A 20,409-nucleotide genomic window follows, 5' to 3' on the forward strand; every position below is an offset into this window, starting at 1 on the left:
CGCCTCCCTGCAACGTGGCCGCATCTGGGGCGCCCTCATACCCTCAGGGTTTCCCAAACTCTTCCATTCTCTTCCCAGGCGCAGCCGTGTTCCAGGTCTCCCGGTCCCCGGGTTCTCCTCTTCGCGTGCCGGGAGAGTCTCCAGCTTCTCAGACTCCAGCAACCCCAGCCAAACCCCTTCGTTGCCTGGAGCCTCGGCTCGCGCGACACCGCCCGACTGCGGGGCGGGGGCAGGGCCAACGGCGGAACCGCCCCCAACCGCCTCCCCGGCCAGGCGAGCAGGCGGGTGGCTGGGGCGCCTCCACCTCCTCTTCCTAAAGCGGCGAGGCGCAGAGGAGCGGCATCACTCGAGCCCAGGTCCCAGCCACCACCACTCACAGCGCTCGGCGTTCAGGAAGAGGAGCAGCAGCGGAGGCGGCTGCTTCAGCGGCGGGCGGGCGCCAGAAAGGTAGACTGAGTCCCGGGCAGCTGCGCCGCGAACAGCCCACCTCCTAGCCCCGGGCTACGCGCCGCCAGCCCAGTAACCCCACTTTTGTGTGTCCTTCCAGGCCCCGATCGAAAAGCCTGGGAGGGCCGCCGAACTACCCCCGGAGGAGGAGCCAGTCCGAACCCAAGGCGCCACCGCCGCAGAAGCGGAGCGAGGCAGCAGTTGCCTCCATGGCCCACTCACCGGTGGCTGTCCAAGTGCCTGGGATGCAGGTGAGGAAGCGCAGGCCGCCCCCGCCGCCCACGTGACTACTTGGGAGCCCGGTGCGCTCTCGGTGCTGGGCACCGGCGACAAGGGACGGCCCCAGGGCTCCCCTGAGGGCAGGGCCGGTCACTCTGGCCAGGTGACCTGGGAGTAGGGCTCGAGGTGTTTCCTGGTGTGTAGGCTAAGTAGTGCTCTTCGCTGGGAAGGCGAGGCGGGACTGAGGCGCGCAACTAGGTGGGGATTGAGGGCGGTTGGGGGTATAAAAATAGGCCAGAGCCACAGACACCTGCGCCTGCTGAGCTTGGCACGGTTGGGGATGGGGGGCCGGAACTTAACCTGGGAGAGATGGAAGTGCCTTGGAATTTGTGGGGTAAAACGCGAGTAGTAAGTGACCTACACCCCCCACCCCAAACACACACTCAAGTTGGGGCGGGGCAAGACCAGGGGTGGCGGCGGCGGCGGCTTGCATTGGGCTCTTCCTGTGTGCGTAGGGTTAAGAGAGAGGTGACCTCTTTCTCTCTTTCGGTACTGCTGCTTAAGGGCAAAGTTGTAGCTTGCTCCCCGACCCAGGCCAGCCCATAGTGTGGCGTGAGAAGTGCTGGTTCTGTTCAGAGTCGCTGAGGTGATGACTTCTCAGCCCCCTCTGTGCCTTTCCCACAAGATGACTGTTACATGTGGTTAAAGGAAGCTTTTTGTCTTGGACAAGGGACTACTGCATGGAACCCAACTTGTTACTCGAAGTCTACCCAGCCCAACCCCCTCCCATTATATTTTCATTTTATTAAAGGTAAGCTATGTCAGAAAACTTTTTATGCTGTTATGTTTTTAAAATCGGTGCACTTTAGGCTATCTGCTAAATGTTACCCAAATCTACTAACTTTTTAAAGCGTTCATGTTCTATTTTTTTCCTTTGCTAGATGGCCCAAACATCCCATTTATGAATAGTTTAGAGGCTAAAACCACTAAAGCCTCAGTCCCTCATGATCTAAAATGTGAAAACAACCTTTTTTCAAATTCGAAAATAAAATGTTTAGTAGTAAATAGCTTATATTTCTAGTAGAAATCAAAGAGTTGTAGACTGGGGCCTCAATTTACTTGTTGATGCATGGAGTTCTTTTTTTGTTTGTTTTTCAGTGTTCTCATTTTATGAATGGCCACAAAAGTGATTTTTGAATTCTTTCCCAAAAAGGGATTATTTGTGCACCTAGAACTCCTGGTGTGTCCTAAACACCAGACATTTCAGCTGCATTTAGGGCAAGTCTGGGTTGAGTCTCAGGAAGTTAGTGTATATTAAATAAAGAGAGAGAGAGAGAGAAAGGGAAATAGGAAATAGTAGGGCTTAAAAAAGAAAAGATTAATCCACTCAAGCCTTGCAAAATGCCTCAAACTTTCTTCCTCTCAGGCGGCCTCCCCCCTCCTTCCCTCCCTCTTTTCCCCATGCACCCTGCCCCACACCCCATTCATTCAGTTCTGCCTTTGATTGTATCAAGGGAATTCATAGTTCGCAATACTAGTACAGTTTTGCTGTTTGATCTGGGAAAAAGTGACATTTTCTCACCGTGCTCTTCTTTCCATTCTGTGGAGAGTAAAACGATGCACATGTGAAGTTTGTCTGTGAGGGTCTCCATGCTTCTGGCTCCATTGTGTGCGCGAGCCTGCGTGCGTGCGTCAGCAGAGTGAGTGCCTCGCGTTCATCAAGTTTGTGATTCTGGGGAACTCTGTGTGCTGAGGGGAAAATAGTTTCTGATCTTTATTTTGTCTTGACCTTATTGAATTTATGTGGTTTAGGAACTGCTTGCTGTTCAGTATTTCTGATTGCTCCCTGCTTTAATTATCTGAGTTGCCTATCTCCTGAATTTTTAAATCTTAATTAATGTGGATTCGAATGTGAATCACATACTTTAAATTACAAATTCTGCCTTTCACTCTATGCCCTCTGAGTTGTGATTACTTTGTCCCACCTAATTTGAGTAGGGCAAACATTTCAATGTTAGCAAAGAAGAGAGGAATCTTTTTTTTTTTTTTTTGGTCATTCTCTTCATCTTAATGAAATGGTAAATTCTTAACTTCTTATTTCCATTTTCTTTCTAATATAGTTCTTAAGCACTTTGTGCAGCACACAATTTTTTCCATAGTTGAAATTGTACAATACCTTAATAATAAATTTGATAGCATGCAGTGTGACTCTTGAACCTAGACTATTTTTATTATTGTTATGTAGCAAAATATTGCGGATGAGATGCAGAAATCTATTGTGAGCTTGTAAAATTCTCCTAGAGTTTTATGAAAGCGTCAGGAGCAACTTTTAGACCTTTAGAAAACTTGAGTTAGCCATGTGTTCTTGAAATTACTGTATAGTGTTTCCACAAATCAGGGTGAGGTGGCCGGCCAGCCTATAACTTTTTAACAGTTTATTTTAGAGAATTATGTAGATTGATGGGAAAAATGATTTTTCCAGAAATAAAAACAAAATTGCTTTCTCCACAATTTTTTTCTCCCTCTGAGGAGAGATGTGGAGTAGAAGCTCAGCTACCTGTTCTATCACTTAAGACTTCCAGCATTCCGGACTTTCAAACAAAGAAATTGCTGTTGCCACTAGTTTAAAATAGAAAAGAAACTTGGAGTGAAGAAAGAAAACCCAGGATTTGGTCCAGTTCAAATTCTTCCTTTTGAATTGTTACTCAAACTCATATTGCTGATATTTCTTAATATTGTAGTAATGAATATTTTTGCCATATTACACCAAATGTTGAGGGTATGAAGTTTTTTGTACTTAATTTGTGCTTACTTCTTTAGTGTGTAACTAGAGGAATTTTCCATAGCAGTAGCTGAACTCTTCAAACTATTTAAAGTACACCTTAAAAAAAAAACCCAATAAACCTATCTCTTTCCACTCAAATATTTACTCTTTAATGATTCAAAACCTGTTTTCTTTGAAGTTTTCAGTTATAAATCATACTTAAGTTTAAGATATTTCCCCTTAGAACCTACAATAGTATTTTTGAGGACAAATTTTCATTTAGAATATTGTTAATTGTTAAATCTTTCGTAAGATGTAGGTGGGAGAATAAAGTTAAATGTTGAATTAGAGTACTAAATGTTATGCTTTATCCTGTGCCTCTTGTTAAAGAACTTTTAAAGCTTCTGCTAACGAACTTTAAAATTAGCCTTCATGTATCTTTAAATATGACCCAGGTGGTACAGTTTAAATCTAGTTGTCATTTGAGATGAGAAGCAGAAATGAAGTTTAACGATCAATGAACACTTTATTGAAGACTTTTATCTAAGTGGTGGGAAACATTGCCCAATGTTGGTGAACATAATCACTGGGTTCTGGGAAGCATAGTAATATATATTACATGTTCTGCCCTTAAAGATCTTAAAATCTTGTTGAGTTGTTAAAACTAGCACATGAAATATCAAATAATGCAAAATCTGTGAATTCACTGTAAGTATAATAGAAGTGTCAGACTGGAAGCATTGAAGGCTTCCAAAAAGTAAGCTGACCCCAAAGTCTTGTTAGGATGGACACCGAGCAGGCCATTTCCAAGCAAGGAAAAATCCCCAGCAGAGGTAGACAGACTAGGATTTTTCGACTTGACAATGGTACTCACACAACAATTCTGTTTTTCGCTTTCCATACAGTATTCAGTAAATAACATGAGATAGTCAACACTTTGTTATAAATAAGCTTTGTGTTAGATGATTTTGCTTAACTGTAGGCTACTGTAAATGTTGTGGACACATTTAAGGTAGGCTAAGCTATGATGTTTGGTAGATTAGGTGTACTGTATTAAATACCTTTTCAACTTACAATATTTTCAACTTATGATAGGTTTATTGGGACATAACCACATTTTAAGTCAAGGAGCATATGTATACAATACAGATAAGGAAGGGTGCACTGCATTTGTGAGCGCATGCACACACACACATACACACACAATCTTTGAGAACAGGATAAAGTCATTTGGGCTGTCATAGAGAATTCCTCTAGAAAAATGATGCACTATAATATCAGAAAACTGGATTGAGTACAGATCATGATTGTCCTTAAATGCCAGGGAAGGATTTTGGCCTTTGAACTGGCCATTAAACAGTTCTGAGTAAGGGAGACTCAATGTACCAAGTTATATATCGGAAGGGAAATCTCAAAATTGGATGAATGAATCAACTGGAGGATTGAGAGATGTAAGGGAATTTGATCTACAGAGGCTATTTCTTCTTTTTTAACTTTTTTTTTTTTTTTTGAGACAGGGTTTCACTCTGTCACCCAGACTGTAGTGCAGTGGCACGATCACAGCTGACTGCAGCTGCCACCTCCTGGATTCAAGCAATCCTCCCATCTCAGCCTCCAGAGTAGCTAGAACTACAGGTGCATGCCACCATGCCCGGCTACTTTTTATGTTTTTTTGTTTTTTTGTTTTTTTGTTTTTTTGTGGAGACAATGTTTAGCGGTTGTCCAGGCTGGTCTCCAACTCCTGGACTCAAGCAATCCATCCACATTGGCCTCCCAAAGTGCTAGGATTACAGGCGTGAGCTACTGCGCCTGGCTACAGAGGCTATTTCCATGGGTCAATCATAGTTATACAGATGCAATGGGCCTTCCATGGGCAGGTTCCCTTCCATATGTTTAGTACTATGAAGAAAAATTAATTACCAGGCTTAATAATTAGCTAGTTTCAGAAGGAAAAGTTAAAGACTTTGTGGTGTTGAATATGAGGGAACTGGGAGACTTATGATACATCTGAAAGAAATTGGAATGTAATGGAGAAGAGCCAGATCTGGTAGGAAGTTAAGGATTTCTGTTCTAGACTTGTGAATTTTGTGGTAACAATGGGATGACAAAGTACATATGTCCAATAAGTAGTTGAAGATGTAGAACTGAAGCTTTAGTCATTCATCAGATATTTACTGAGCATCTACTCTATGCTGGGCACGTCACTTGAAAATGAAGGACTAGAGACATCAAGGAGGGAGAGGTTCATAATGCCAGAAAGAATATGTGGAAGTGAGGGCCCTCATGAGACAGGACACATAGGTTGTAAGAAAAGGAAGGATGGCTTTAAGATGTATGAAAAGATGAAAAAATGTGTCAAGTTAGAGAGTTAACTGGGGTGGGGTGCGCGGATTCTTTATTTAACAGTCATCAGGAAACCTACATTGGAGAAAGAATTCAGGTTGGTACCAGAGTCCAGTATGTGGAGTTCATACCTCCCTTACACCTCCCTACGGGGATAATCAGATTCGCAATTTGAGGTTGAAAGCATTGCTTTGCATTGGTGAACCCGAATTATTGTCCTTGTTGTTGAGTAGTTAATGCAGAGGTGTTGAATATGCTAATGATAATGGCAGAAGACCAGCTGGAACAAAATAATCAAAGACTGTTAGCTGAGAGAAGCAGGGGGGCGGCGGGGGGATAGTTAGAACTTTTAACACTAGGGGAGTAGGGACTGTAGGGAGAATAAACAGAAATTGGGTATGATAGGACATGTGCCTTCAACAGTAATCAGAGTTTAGAAATGGCACGTGAGTACAAAGGTCCATCATCATGTACTTCCCTTGCTTGAGTCCCAGAAAATGAGAGAATATAATTTAGCTGGTACTTAGGAACCATTGAACATTGTGATGCTGTATTTTTTATTCTGCTTTTCATTTATTCAGTGACCTTGAGTAAATCATCTACAAAATGGGGAATAATAAAAGCTGCATTTCCTTTGCCTCAATGAGAGGTTATTAGGATGAATTAACTATCATCTGTGGAGCTGGAGCTCCTTTGTAAAAGGTGTTATGATGTATGGGGGCAGTTCATCCTGCAAAACAATGCTTGGCTAATCACATGAAAACACTGTCATTATCTCATCTCTCTCCTTGATAACCCACATTTTTCTTTTGAAACCCAATCACCACCCCACACCACCCCAGTGAGACCCAAAGCCCTCTGCTCAGTTTTCTATACTTTTTGTTATATGGCTCGTCTCTGTAGATCTACACTTAGTTCCCACTACTTCCCAACAAGAAATCCCGTTAATTCTACCATGCCAGTCACAGTTCAATAATCAATGATTGGCCAAATTCTACCTGATTTTCAAGGTCTTCCATCTTACCTTCTTTGTGAACTCTCTCTGAATGTCCCAGGCTATAGAAATCTCTTCTGTTTCCAAGCACCTATTCTGTCTTTTGTCAGTAGTAGATACTCTTGTCCTTAATGTATATACTGCCTTATATTTTCTCTAATTATATGTGTTATACTTGTCTCCCAAATGAGGTTGTACATTTCTTGAAATCAGGGACCATGGATTTCAGTTTTCTTTGTACCATTAGGTATGAATTATATGTAAAAGTCTTGGCTAATCACTGTACTATAGAGTGGATGTGTCTCATTGTTTAAAATTCTGTTTCTTTAAAAATATTGTACAGTGCTTGAACTTTGTACGCCTTAAAGACTAATTTATGTGTGTACAATGTAGACTTTCTATACCTATTTAAATGATTTTCATGTATTATGTGTAATATGTCTAGCAAAATATTCTTGTAACTAATCATCTGTTCACACACACTGAAGCTCTCATTCTCTTGCCTTCCACAGACTTTGAGAGAAAAATGAGCTTCATTGCTTTCTTAGTAACCATGGCTGATTTCAGACAAATTTGTGTCTCCCCTGATCTCTTCTCCTTTTCTCCTTCCTTCTACTTGTTCTTTCCCATGGCTCTTCAAGGTCCTCTCACTGGTGATTTGGACCTATCTACCTCTTATTTCTTCCCTCTGCCCTCCCACTCCCCAAAAAACAAACATAAATAAAAAACTGTTTTACTTTCCTGTCTGAACTGTCACATTAGAAAGAATCTGATAATTTCACTCATACTAAGATGTTTTTGATTAATGGCTCAGTGCTTTACTTCTCCATGGATATTCACATTGTACAGGGAATTATACCTTAAGAAATGGAAATCTAATAGTAGAATTTCAGACATCTTGATAGCAATTTTGACTGAGTTCTGTGTTCTGAAAGAGTGGTGGTTTTACTGGTTTTATTTGTTGCTAGAAAAATGGTGTTAGGTGAACAAAAAATAACAGTATTATTAGCTATAGTACAACAAACTCCTTTTCATTTCTCATAATTAAGACTCAAAGAATTTCTACCACAGGCACATGTAAAACAATGTCTCTGAAGGAATGGCAGAATGTAACTCATTTTTTAAAAAAAATCAATTAAATACACAGAACTAAAATTTTGACCACTTCTTTTTTTCCTTTTATTTTAGTTGACATGTAATAATTATACATATCTATGGGATACAGAGTAATATATTTTTTTGTGAGACAGGGTGTCACTCTGTCGCCCAGGCTGGAGTACAGTGGCACAATCACATCTCACTGCAGCCTCAACCTCCCAGGCTCAGGTGATCCTCCCACCTCATCCTCCTAAGTAGCTGGGACTATGGGCAGTCGCCACCGTGCCTGGCTAATTTTTGTATTTTTTGTAAATATGGGGTTTCACCATGTTGCCTAGGCTGGTCTTGAACTCCTGGGCCCAAGCGATCCACCATGCTTGGCCTCCCAAAGTGCTGGAGTACAGGTGTGAGCCATCGTGCCCAACCGAGAGTAATATTTCAATACATGTATATGATGTGTAATGATCAAATCAGGGCAATTAGCATATCTATCACCTCAAATATTTATCATTTTTTTATGGTGTGAACATTCCAAATCCTCCCTTCTAGCTTTCTGAAAATATACAATAAATTATGGTTAACCATATTCGCCCTACAGTACTGCAGAACAGAATTTACTCCTATCTAGCTGTAATTTTGTGTCAGTTCACCAATCTGTCCACATCTTCCCCTCCTGCTTCCCTTCTCAGCCTCTAATACAATTCTATCTATTTTCTCATATGAGTGAGAACGTGCAGTGTTTGTCTTTCTGTGCCTGGCTTAACATAATGTCCTCCAGTTCTGTCTATCTTGCTGTGAATAACAGGATCTCATCCTCTTTTTACAGCTGAATAGTACTCTCTTGTGTATACATACCACATTTTCTTTATCCATTCTTAACCCTATCTTCTGTGCATTTCTCACTTGGTCATCCGCCATTTTAGACTAAAGTGTTAGATGACAGGAACGACATCTTTGAATTAATGTTTGTAGAAATCAAATATTTATTGAAGATACTAACTAATTTCTCTTAATACTCCTATAACATAGAGTGATTCTGTAGGAAAATGCCTTCACATTTGGATTTAAACATAAAACTAAGGGCACATTGACAGCCAACTCTACCCATGATCCTCTTTGTTGTCCCTCCCTAAAACCACATATGATTTAGGAAAATCACCTATCTGAACATTCAGAGAAACCGGAAGTCCTATATATGGAACATATACCGTCCTCCATTCCTGCCTGCCTCTCCCCACCACCCCTCACTAGCATATACCTTGCTGGGGATAGAGCTACAGGATGCACCTAAAAACTCCCCCTCAGGCTGTTCTGGACTTGTTCCAGTCTTCCCGACAGCAGCCTGCTGGCCTTTCTTTTCCTCCATTTTTCATAGCATCGTGGATGAGAATGATTTGTGTCTCAAAATATCAGATTAACCACTGGTATGTCTTAGCTTTGGATAGTCTGGCAAAATTAGAACAAAACTGTGGTTCATACTTCCTGAGCCCCAAAGTAAACAAAATTGTAGATCGCTTAGATGAAACAGGTGAAAATAGTCTAATTATCTTTTTTATATGTTCACTTTCTCTTTTTTTGGTCAAGCATCTTAAAAAATGTGCCATTGAGGAAATCGAAGCCATTGTGTTTTTGCATTTTTCTCACGAAAAATGTTTACAGAAAAAGTTTTCAGCCTTTCTTTGTGATCCTTGTAACAGAGATTATGTATTGTCAACAGTGTTTTAAATTTTTCCCTCTCCTTCTATTACCTCTTAAAGAAAAAGTGGGGAAAAGAAATCTATACAAGTACAACCTTATTAACTTAAAATACAAAGGACTGAAATGCATTGAGTTCAAATCAACCATCAATGGGTTTTTTTCAATTTGTTTATTATGGAACAATAGGGTGTCTAACCAAAGAATTAACAGTTGCTTTGAATTATAGAAAAAGCTTCCCAGTATCAACTTAGTGAAGTTTTACTGAATTTGAAATCCATACTACACTAGATGTGTTAGGAAATTTCTAAGCATGCTAGTGAATTACTCTACCAGGTTTCAATCGTGCCTGGTAACACAATCCTAGGAGTGAATTTTTGGCAAGTGGAGGAAATAATTTAAGAACATCTAGAAGCATCCAGATTTTTCTTTGAAAATGCATTTTTGAGTTGCTCCGTTAGTCCCTTTTTAACCCTTCTTCCCACCCTCAGCTTTCCACTAAACCATTGGCTTTGGGACATATCACTTTACAGTATGTTATATTAAGCTAGGTTTGACTGCTTGATGCACTATAGTATGAATAACAGAGCAGTGGGTGGTAGGGGAGGGATGGGCAATATAGATAATCAGGTGGAGCATAAGCTGTTATTAATGCAAGACAATTTAGGGGAGCTGAGCCAGTAGAAACCATAAAGTCAGAATTTCTTCCCAAAGCCTCTGGCTCATCATTATCGCTGCCCACTAGAGCTGGGAAAGTTTCTAAACTCCCTGATCTCAATTTCCTGCTGCCTGCCTTAACTTTAAGCAGAAGCACAAATGAAACCAATCAGCAAAGTACGCACACATGCTACTAAAAGTATGGTGACAGAAAATAGAACTTTGACCTGTTGTGGTTAAAGAGACTAAAGTCAATGTATCTGACAGCCTTAGGGAAATACGCATATTTCAAATGTATGCTTTTTAAGTGCTACTGGCCCCACGGGAAGAACACTTGGCAAACTCATTAATTAGGATCCTGTTTGAATCTCTAGTTTTAGTTCAAATCTTTTGTTTGAACTTAACGGTGAGCTTTCTTAAGTGCTTGTCAGTAAATGGTAATATATTGGACTTTACCAGCTTGGACAGTGGTGACCCAGGTTTTATATTTTTACACACAGAATCTACGAGGTTTGATTTAAGCCAGAAAATTAATAGCAGCAAAGTTTGGAAGGCCTACTTTGGGTAGGACAGAGTGCTTGCTGCCTATCTTTGAAATACAAAAAGTATTAGAGAGTTCTTGAGTTCAAGAAGTTTATACTCTAACCAGAGTGACTAGACACCTACACATTTAGAAATCTAACAATGCAGAACAGTAGTAATGAATCCCAAATAAGATAGAATCTGATGTAGAAGCATCCATCCCAAAGAAGCCTGGAGTAAGAAAGGAAACTATCCATTATAGAATACCTTTCTGCTAGGCATTCGTGTTTTCCTACTCCACTACATCGCTTCTCGGCAGGATGGCCTTCAACAGACCTTTAAAAGAGAGTAGGAGGCAAGCAGGGGAAAAGGCCCAAGGGGACACACACAGGCTCCTTGTATAAGAGAGATTTGAGGTAGGTACCTGTTGGTATGAATTGTGTTAGGGCTACACTGTAAAAGGCCTTGAATGCCAGATTGATACATTTATTCTTCACTCAGTCCATAACAAGGAGTTTTGGGTTTTTATTTTTTTATTTTTTAGCAATATAGTGAAATGATGGAATAACGTTGTTTGTTTTGGAAGATTGCATTAGGCTGTTGGAAACCTAACAGGGTAGGCTGGAGATAAGGGAAGGCTTAATTGATAAGGGTTTAATCTAGGGCAGTGATGGTTAAACTGGAGCATGTATGGGAAGCACCTGGAAGGCTTGTGAAAACACAGACTACTATACCCTAGCCCCAGAGTTTTTGATGGAATAGATCTGAGGTGAAGCCTGTGAATTTGCATTTCTCATGAGTTCTCAGCTGCTCTGCCAATTTGGGGAGCACTTTGAGCACCACTCAAGGATGACTTTAACAGACATTGGCGACCCCTTAAATGTGAGAAGGGAGGAAACATGATGAGAGAGTAGAGTCAGAGATAAGGCTGAGTTTGGAAGAAAATTGGTACAGTTTTGGGAATGTTGAATTTGAAGTGCTGGTCACACATCCAAGCAGAGGCAACCAGTAACACGTTTGTTGAAGAGAGGAGATGGAGATTGGTGAATCTTATGTGAAGATAGTAGATGAAATTGTGAGAGATGAAAACAACAAGATTTCCAGTTATCTTTCCAAGAAGCCGAACTCAACTTTGTGTTAAGTTCTACAGCTTCCAAAATCTCATGGTCACCCATGACTTCTGTTTTCCTTAATCTAGGCAGGTTTGTGACTTAGCAAACACCCATCCTCATCATTATATAGTTACCATTGGCCCGTGTGTGCTGTTAAGTAGCCTACTTCAGTTTTTATTGATTGATTTAATTTTATTATTGTTATATAATTTTATTATAATAAATTTTACAATATTAATTTTATTGTTTATTTTGTTACATTTATTTTTATTGTTTTGGTCTGGATAAGCCCCTTAGATGACAAATTCTTACAAATAGAACCTTTCTGTGGAATGATGTTACCATGCTCAGTATGGTTAGGTATTTACTGTAGTAAACAGTTCATTAATGCTTTTATCTTCAAATGCAGACCCTTATTAAGAACATGAAATCTGTTTATGCTTATAGTTGCTAAAATGCAACTTGGCTAAAGTAATATAAATGGCAGTATCTTAAATTCCAGTAAGTAGCAATATTTCTCCCACAGGTAGACATTTTTAGACTTATTATATCCCCCCTCAAAAAAAACAAAACAAAACAAAAAAACACAAAAAAACAGACTTAGTAGCTCTGGCTGCATATACACCACACACACACACACACACACACACACACACACACACACACACACATTCACAATCCTGACATTTCAAAGCCGATTTGTATTTATATATGTAAATTCCTGGAAGGGAGAGGAAGTCACTTCTGAATCATTAGAGAAATATCAAACCACTTCCTAGATGGTCTTTCTGCTCTCTGAAATATTCTCGATACCTGTCAGATTCATATATTATCTTTTGCCAACAGGTACCCATAGGAAAACTCTGAGTTTAGTTCAAACAAAGGATTAGAACTGAAAATAAGAGAAGCAAGGAGGGCAACACCAAACAATGTGAGCAAACTTGATTTACCCACCTCATTCACCAACTTTGGACCTAAATCACTTTTCAGTTTCTAAAATGAACACACAGCCAACAAAAATGAATCCATCCTTCAGAATCAAAGATTTGCTACCAATGAGGATGTGCAAAAGCATGTGAAGAAATATTCTCTTAAAAAAGTTTGGCTGGGCTCCGTGGCTCATGCCTGTAATCCCAGCACTTTGGGAGGCCAAGGTGGATGGATCACTTGAGGTCAGGAGCTTGAGACCAGTCTGGCCAACATGGTGAAACCCTGTCTCTACTCAAAATACAAAAATTAGCTGGGTGTGGTGGCGCATGCCTATAATCCCAGCTATTCATGAGGCTGAGGGGGGAGAATCGCTTGAACCTGGGAGGCGGAGGTTGCAGTGAACTGAGATCACACCACTGCACTCAAGTCTGGGCTACAGGGTGAGACGCTATCTCAAAATAATAATAATAATTTAAGCTGTATTTAATTATCACTAGAATCCCTAAGTGACTTGCTTCCTCTTCAGGGAGTTAAATTTATTTGGATGTAAAAATGCTGATATGTTTACCTTATACCTCACACTTTATTGTGAAGATTTGTTGGGGATAATGATAGATAAATGGATAGATGAATGAATGTATATATGCACCCTCAATGTGTATTGCACATGAAGTATATTTTACATTTGAAAATACTTTTAATCTATTTTTTAAAAATAAGGCTCAATATTTGCCTACAGAGTTTTTAATAAACTATGCTAATAGTAGATACAACTATGTTTTAAAAGTAGAAAAATTCATTGTCAAAATAAAAATGAATAACAGGATGGTCACTAAGTTCAAGGAGCAGAAAAATATCATTTGAAAATGTCATTTAAGAAGGTCTGCAAATTAAAGGAAATCAATGTAATTTATGTAAAAATATGTATTCAGTAAAAATTGCGGTGTCCATGGACTTGCTAAATATTTTTATTATATGAAAATATATGGAAAATACATAGAATTCTTTACCTCATTTAAAGCCTCATTTACTGGAAGGTAAAAACATGTGAGTATGTACCTATGTCTAAATATATAATAGCATTGTCAGTATTTTACACATGACGCACTTTTATTGTAGCACATGTTGCACGTTTATCGTGGCTAGTTCTTTCTACCTTTGATATTTAAACTCTTAGTATTCCTGAAGAAATTGAACTCACAGCAGTCTATAACATACAGAGTACAGATCATGGGAAATGGTTTTTAATGAAATTCAATACCAATGTTAAGCAGTTTTAGTGAATTAGGATTGAATTGAACATTATCTAGGATTATATTTATCAAGATTTTCAATTCTTTGCTTAATTTTTCCTGTAGAATAATTTTGCAGAGAATCATTGCATTAAAGGAACTGTTTTGATATATATTTGTTTACTTGTTAGTAAAATCAGAGATATGTGGACAGTAAACGAATGACTTCTACTTCACAGAAACTTGTCATCATTGTCTAAGCTCTTATTTTGAAGCTCAAATTGTTATAAGTACTTAACACTATAGATTCTAAGGGATAGAGAATGGAAGGGACTAGGCATTGAATTCTGTTTCTGTGACAAAATCTTGTACCCGGAGAGCTGCGTTCTTTTTTTTTTTTTTTTTTTTTTTTTTTAACTATTTATCTCTTCATGAAAAATGGTGACTGTCACTGAAAGATCTTTTTTACTCTGTCACAGGCTTCTCAAAGGGCACATAAAATGAAAACGTGGGATTCAGCTAGTTAAATAATGAATCAATTTCGAGGTTTTAGCATAGGTGACACCTCCATGGTCGTCTTTTTGGACTGTGATTTCTGGTAATAGCAAGTGAAAAAAAACTATTACGGCCGTTGCTATGGATCTTCTATCTGCTGAGGTTCAGGCATCGTTTTTGGAGGCTGCGGTGTAAACCCTGCTTAGGGAAGGTAGAATTTCATAATAACAGAGGATTATTGCTGCCTCATGAGCAAACAGAAAATGTAGGTGAGGGAAAAGGTGTTGGACTCTGGAAGAACAGAAAAACAGTATTTTCAAGGAAGGGGAAAAGTAATCCTTTGCTTTAAAGATTGAGAATTCTTTCTGTATTTTTTTAGAATGGGAAATTTCTCTACTTTCTGCAGAGATGAGAAAAAGCTAACAGAAAAGGAAATTGGGGAGGTAATAGTAATTCGTTTTTTCTTGTTGTGTGTGACTTTTGTGATAAAAGTGACATTACATAATTAATTTGTTATGGCAAGAAAATGTCTAAAGAGCCTTTTTGTTTGGTAGAAAGCTTGTGCAAGATCAGGGAAAAGATCTAACATAATGGGAATGGTGATTACAGTTGCTTTTCTATTTAAGATGTGCAATTTTGGTAGCATGTGTATTGGACCAATAAATTGTTTCTAGACACTTGGAGTCATTTTGGGTGGCCTTTTTTTTTTCCCTTGGTAGCCAAAATGAATACTTTTCATTAATAAAAAAAGATGCCAGAATATCTCTCACTTGATTTTACTTGGCTAATTTGAACTGCTATTTTGTGGGGAGCGGGGGGCTAAAGAGGAGGCTCATTTTAAAATGACTGGACTTAATATCATTGTTATTTTTCCAGTAAGTTCTGGCATTAAACGTCTCCCTTGGGGAATGATTAAAACAGTTCTGTGGAGCATTTCAAGGCTGAGTAGCATCTCATATATACTCTAAAATAAGTTTGCCTAATGACTTTTTAGCACCACTTGATTTATGTTTTGGCTAAGAGTTCTAAATAGTAGTAGTCCAATTACTTTTTTCTAGGAATATTTGCAGATACTACATACTGTATTGTTTACATTATTAACTTTTAACTTTACAGTAGTTTAAAAGGTATAAATGTCTTTATGCTTAAAACAAACAAACAAACAAAAACACTGTTTTCTCTATCCTATTCCAAGATAGAGACAGTTCTCTCCCTTTGTCCACCCACATGCCTGGATTCTGGGTCCATCTGTGTAACTAGAAGTGTTTTAATTTGATTACTCTGGGGTGTATTTTTGATGGTAGTGCATCATGAAATTATAGTATAGGTGTGATCTTGGTTGAAAGATAAAGCACATTTTAGATATTTTTTAAAAATTTCTTTACCTGTAAAGATTATCTGTTAATTGTGAAAGAATACTTTTTATTTAATATGGCCAAGTGGCTCCAGAGCTTGATACTTTATTTTTTTTTCCCTGATAGGACACTAAATCATTTCCTCCTACTAGAATGAATGAAGAATGTAGTGTATGCTGTTCCACTATACTGTGAAATTGCCTGTGTGCCTCTCTGCAAATGTAAAGTAAAGGGATTGCATAGGTAATCCTTAAGCTCTAAAACTGAGTTTTGGAGATTCTACTCAGGAGTTGGGACTAGGTTATTATTTGTAAAAGACAGGGTACACACAACATTTTATATATTGAAGGGATCAGGTACTCATTCCAGGCAAATTTTGAATTTGATGTAAATAATTTTTAACTGAAGCAATGAATGTGTAATTATGCTTTTACTGTGTGTAATGAATTTTCTGCTAAGAGGTAGAAAGGCTATAATGTTTGGCTTATGCTTTGGACAAAAGGAAAGTTCTTTGAAATTTTGGATTGTTAGGTTCTCCCTGACAAATATTTTGATTCCCTGTATTTCTGGAAAATAATGATCATCTACCATCTTCCAGTAGTGCTTTTGGAGCTTTGTTAATTGAATGCAGTCTTTCTCAACCAGAATTCCTCATCTGAACCATAAAACAGAAAATGATTTTAGTTACTGTCTTCTCAATTCTCTCAAGAAGGACATATAAGGAAGCCCAATTCTAGATGCACCATAGAGCAGTTAATTTTTTACATACAAGAATTCTTTAGGGTAGCAGTGGTCAAACTATATCTAAGGGCCAAATACTGTCTGTGACCTAGTCATGTGAGGCCTGCAAGCTAAAAATATTTTTTATATTTTAAAAGGGTTATTTTAAAAAGATGTGACAGAGACTCAGAGACTGTAAAGTGTACCTGACCCACAAAGCTTGAAATATTTAGTATCCGGCCCTTTACAGGAAAGGTTTGCCGATCCCTGCCTTGGGGCATTAAGACTGAGAATTGCTGATCTAAAGAAAGGAAGCATTTTATAGTACTTTCACTGAGGTTGTGGCTATAGCATGACAATAGAGAAGATTTTCACTTTACTAAGGTAACTGACTTGCCTATTGCTTCCATTATTGTGATGCTTAATTCAAGGAAAGACCTCAGATCAGAGTAAATAGGCAGATATGTTTCTGTTTGCTTTTTAGAGATACACTTTAACCATGGAATTACATAGAATGTTGTATTGGTAATGACAATGAATGATAAATTACATTTATATGTTTGCATGCAGATACATTTAAATATTTTTCTCAGTTTCTAGAGAAAGAAAATAAAAGTGGGATAATTTTATAAAGTAATATAAAGGAGGACAGGGGAGAAGCTTAATTGCTTTTCTCAGTATTTAAAATTAGATGGCCACATCTATTAGAGAAGGAAAGTGAATAGGGAGTGTTAAGTGTCAGATATAATCACATTTGTTTCCTCCTTGTACTGAGTAAGTGTCTTCACCCTACAATTAACATCTCAGGTACCTTGTCTGAAGTAAGGAGGATAATACTTAATCAAAAATGCATAAAATTATTAGATCATAGCATATGAAGTAATCAGGCTTTACCAATGCCACTTGACTACTTGATTTAGTGGGGGAGGTACCATCCACCATAAAACACGTATTGGTATGTCACAGAATTATCAAAGGAAAGAAAATGACCATCAGCACTTATTTGTAATTTGCTGCTGATTTCCTTTATCTCCGTATTCAGTTAATCATGAAGTTCTATCAGTGTTTTTTCCTGCAAAATATCAGACATCATCTCTTCTTTTGTCACACCATTCTTTTGTCATTAAGTAGACTCCAGGCTGCGTGTAGACATGATGCAGTTACCTAAAACACAACCTTTATTTTTTCACTCATTTGCTGAAAGCTTTCAGCGGCTCCCTACTAGCCTGACCAGAAATTCCGAGGAAAGATGAGTCAAGCCAGGCTTGCTGAGGTGGTCAGGAAAGGCAGTACTAGATAGCTGAGCTGGCTTTCAGACTGGGTATAAATAAGGGAAAGAAAGGGGAGAAATGAAATTAGCCAAGGCAAGAAAGAACAAAAGGAATTCTAAGGTTTCATTTTCCAAAATGTTTTATAAGTCCTTTTGGTGTAGGCAGTGAGGATTTGTTTGATGAATAGTACTTTCTCTCTGGTTAGGATTGTGAAATGATAGGGTACAAACCAGCTCACCAGCTCAAGTTGTAGATCACTGATCTTTTTGGGTAGACAGTGTTCAAATGATTTTAATTACTTAGAATTGCTCATCAAGCTGATTTTGGCTATAGCAATTTAAGAACTTATTAAGGAACTTTGTCATTTATCTCCATCCTGAGTTAACTTATTTGTCATTGCTCTCCCCACTCCACCCCCAGCTAGAAATCACTCATTATAAAACTTTTTTAAAAGCCAAGTATTTTATAAGGGTCACTTCTGGTCTTACTGCTTTTTAACGTTCTTAAACAGACTATATAGCATTTTTTTTCTGAAGGAAAAAGATCAACTTTTGTACATGTGTTTAGATTTAGTACTAGATGTTGATTATCACAATTGGAGAATTACAGTTTTGTTAAATTGATTTCTAAATAGACAAGGACTATAAATACCAACTAATATAATGCTTTGTATTTATATTAGCAAAAATTAACTTAGTCATATTTGTGTTGAGAACATGGAAATAGCTTTATGTTTGAAATGATATTTGTTAAAAGATTCAACTCATTAGTAGATATCTCATAATTTCAGTAGCATTTTCTCCTCTATTTGAACATTTGATTTGTCAAACATTTAATTTGTGCTTTGGTAATTTCAGCAATGTCAGCACAGATCAATGGGTGTAAAAATGGGTGAATTTGTACCTCTAGAGATTGGGATTAAGATATTTACAAGTGCTATTGACAATGGGGACAATGGAGTAGGATGGAGATAGGTTTCAGAAATCTTAAAGAAAATGTGGGGACCTTCAAGAGGAGATTAACTCACAACAAAAAGTAGAAGAGTCTTCTGAACTGGAATTATTTGGGAAAGTGAAAATATGACAATATTTAGTGCTTTTTCCCCAAAATGAGTGGTATTCCCCATGCAAAGGAAAGGGAGCAGCAATAATAAAATTGTCAGTGAGACTGCTGAAATCTCAGCCCTGTATTGTTAATGCAAGCTACTGTCTCATATATATTGACTGTATCATGGTGCATAGTACGGAGCTTTTCTGTTCATTTGTAGTAGTTCTTCTTAGGCTTTCAGGTACAACTATTTCACACATACACACACCCATACCATTTTACTTGGTTTTTAAGTGTATTCTTATTTATTAATGCATTGTTCCAAATCTTTTAAAGAATTAGAGTAATAAAAACTAACAATAAACATTTGTTTAGCCCTGCACACATATACACACACATAAACACAGACTTTGATGATATTTTTCACTTTGGGAAAATGAAAAGGTGGTTATTGAAAGACTAGAGACCATTCTTTTGTTCAATAACTTCCTCTCTTTTTGCCAAGATTAAAATCATTTGCTATTGATGCCATCATGCCATCAATATCATTTTCTTTTGATCATAAAATGTTAAAGCCAGCAGGACCCAAGAGATAATTTTCCCTAGTCCTATGATTCCATTGGATAACTCTTAATAAATACTATTTGATTAAATTTGTTCAGAATATAGATTTGATTAAGGAGGAAAATGTTGGAGGGAAATTATTCTGCAGCCACTTTCTCATTAAGAATGAAAAGGTAAGTCTATGTAAAATTCCACTTTTTCAATCAGTGTTAATTTTCTAAAAGAACTCATGGTGTTAATAATTTAGTGCTGTGCTTACAAGCTTCAAACCTATTGATTTTAATTGGAGTTCCACATCTAGAAGAAAGATAGGCAGTGAGCAAATCAATTTTGTTTTAATCCAATGCATTTTAATAAGTGTGCTAAAGATTCACCATAACATTACCCATGATAGTTCGATATTTGCTATAAGGGGCTGCTGCCTTAGATTCTAACCAAAGGCATTTATTTCTGAAAGTACTAGAATGACATCCTTTTATTTTCCCTCTAATATGGATAGCATAAAATGAGGCTCTCAGCATCTGTCACTTCCAAGTGCCCTGTGTGGGTTTGATTAAATAATGGCCTGAATAAATTAGGATACCTGTTTTATCATTTATATATTAAGAGAGTCTTTGTCTTTCTTTCATTGTATGGCCTTTTCCCCCTTTCCAAATGAATATTTTATAGTTAGGTCTTGTTATCAATCCCAGGCCATATTTGTGTAATGTCCTGTTTAGTCAGTAATAATTCCTGTAATTTTAACATTAATGCTCATGGTTAAACCTGACGCCTGGTTGAATTGTGTATTTCTATGTGTATTTCTATATGTATTTAGCACAATGAAATGAAAAGAAATTTACAGCAGAGTGGTATGCAAACTGTGGCTCTTCAAGGCCTCTAATCTTTGCATTAGAGTATGAAATCATCCTGGATGCTCCAGGACATACAGTAGTCATGTGGTT

The 20,409-nt window shown here is 38.1% G+C and overlaps 1 protein-coding gene across 1 annotated transcript in view; it reads left to right on the forward strand.

The window, feature by feature from the left end:
• Positions 1-341: 341 nt before the first annotated feature.
• STK26 (serine/threonine kinase 26) overlaps positions 342-20,409 on the forward strand; it is a 52,627-nt gene continuing 32,559 nt past the window's right edge. Inside the window, exons 1-2 of the mRNA XM_045384419.2 lie at positions 342-447; positions 548-698. Coding sequence (XP_045240354.1) covers positions 657-698 — 42 coding nt within the window. The 5' untranslated portion in view covers positions 342-447; positions 548-656. The remainder of the gene's footprint in view (positions 448-547; positions 699-20,409) is intronic.

This window comes from Macaca fascicularis, chromosome X, assembly GCF_037993035.2.
Source record: "Macaca fascicularis isolate 582-1 chromosome X, T2T-MFA8v1.1".
NCBI lineage: Eukaryota > Metazoa > Chordata > Mammalia > Primates > Cercopithecidae > Macaca > Macaca fascicularis.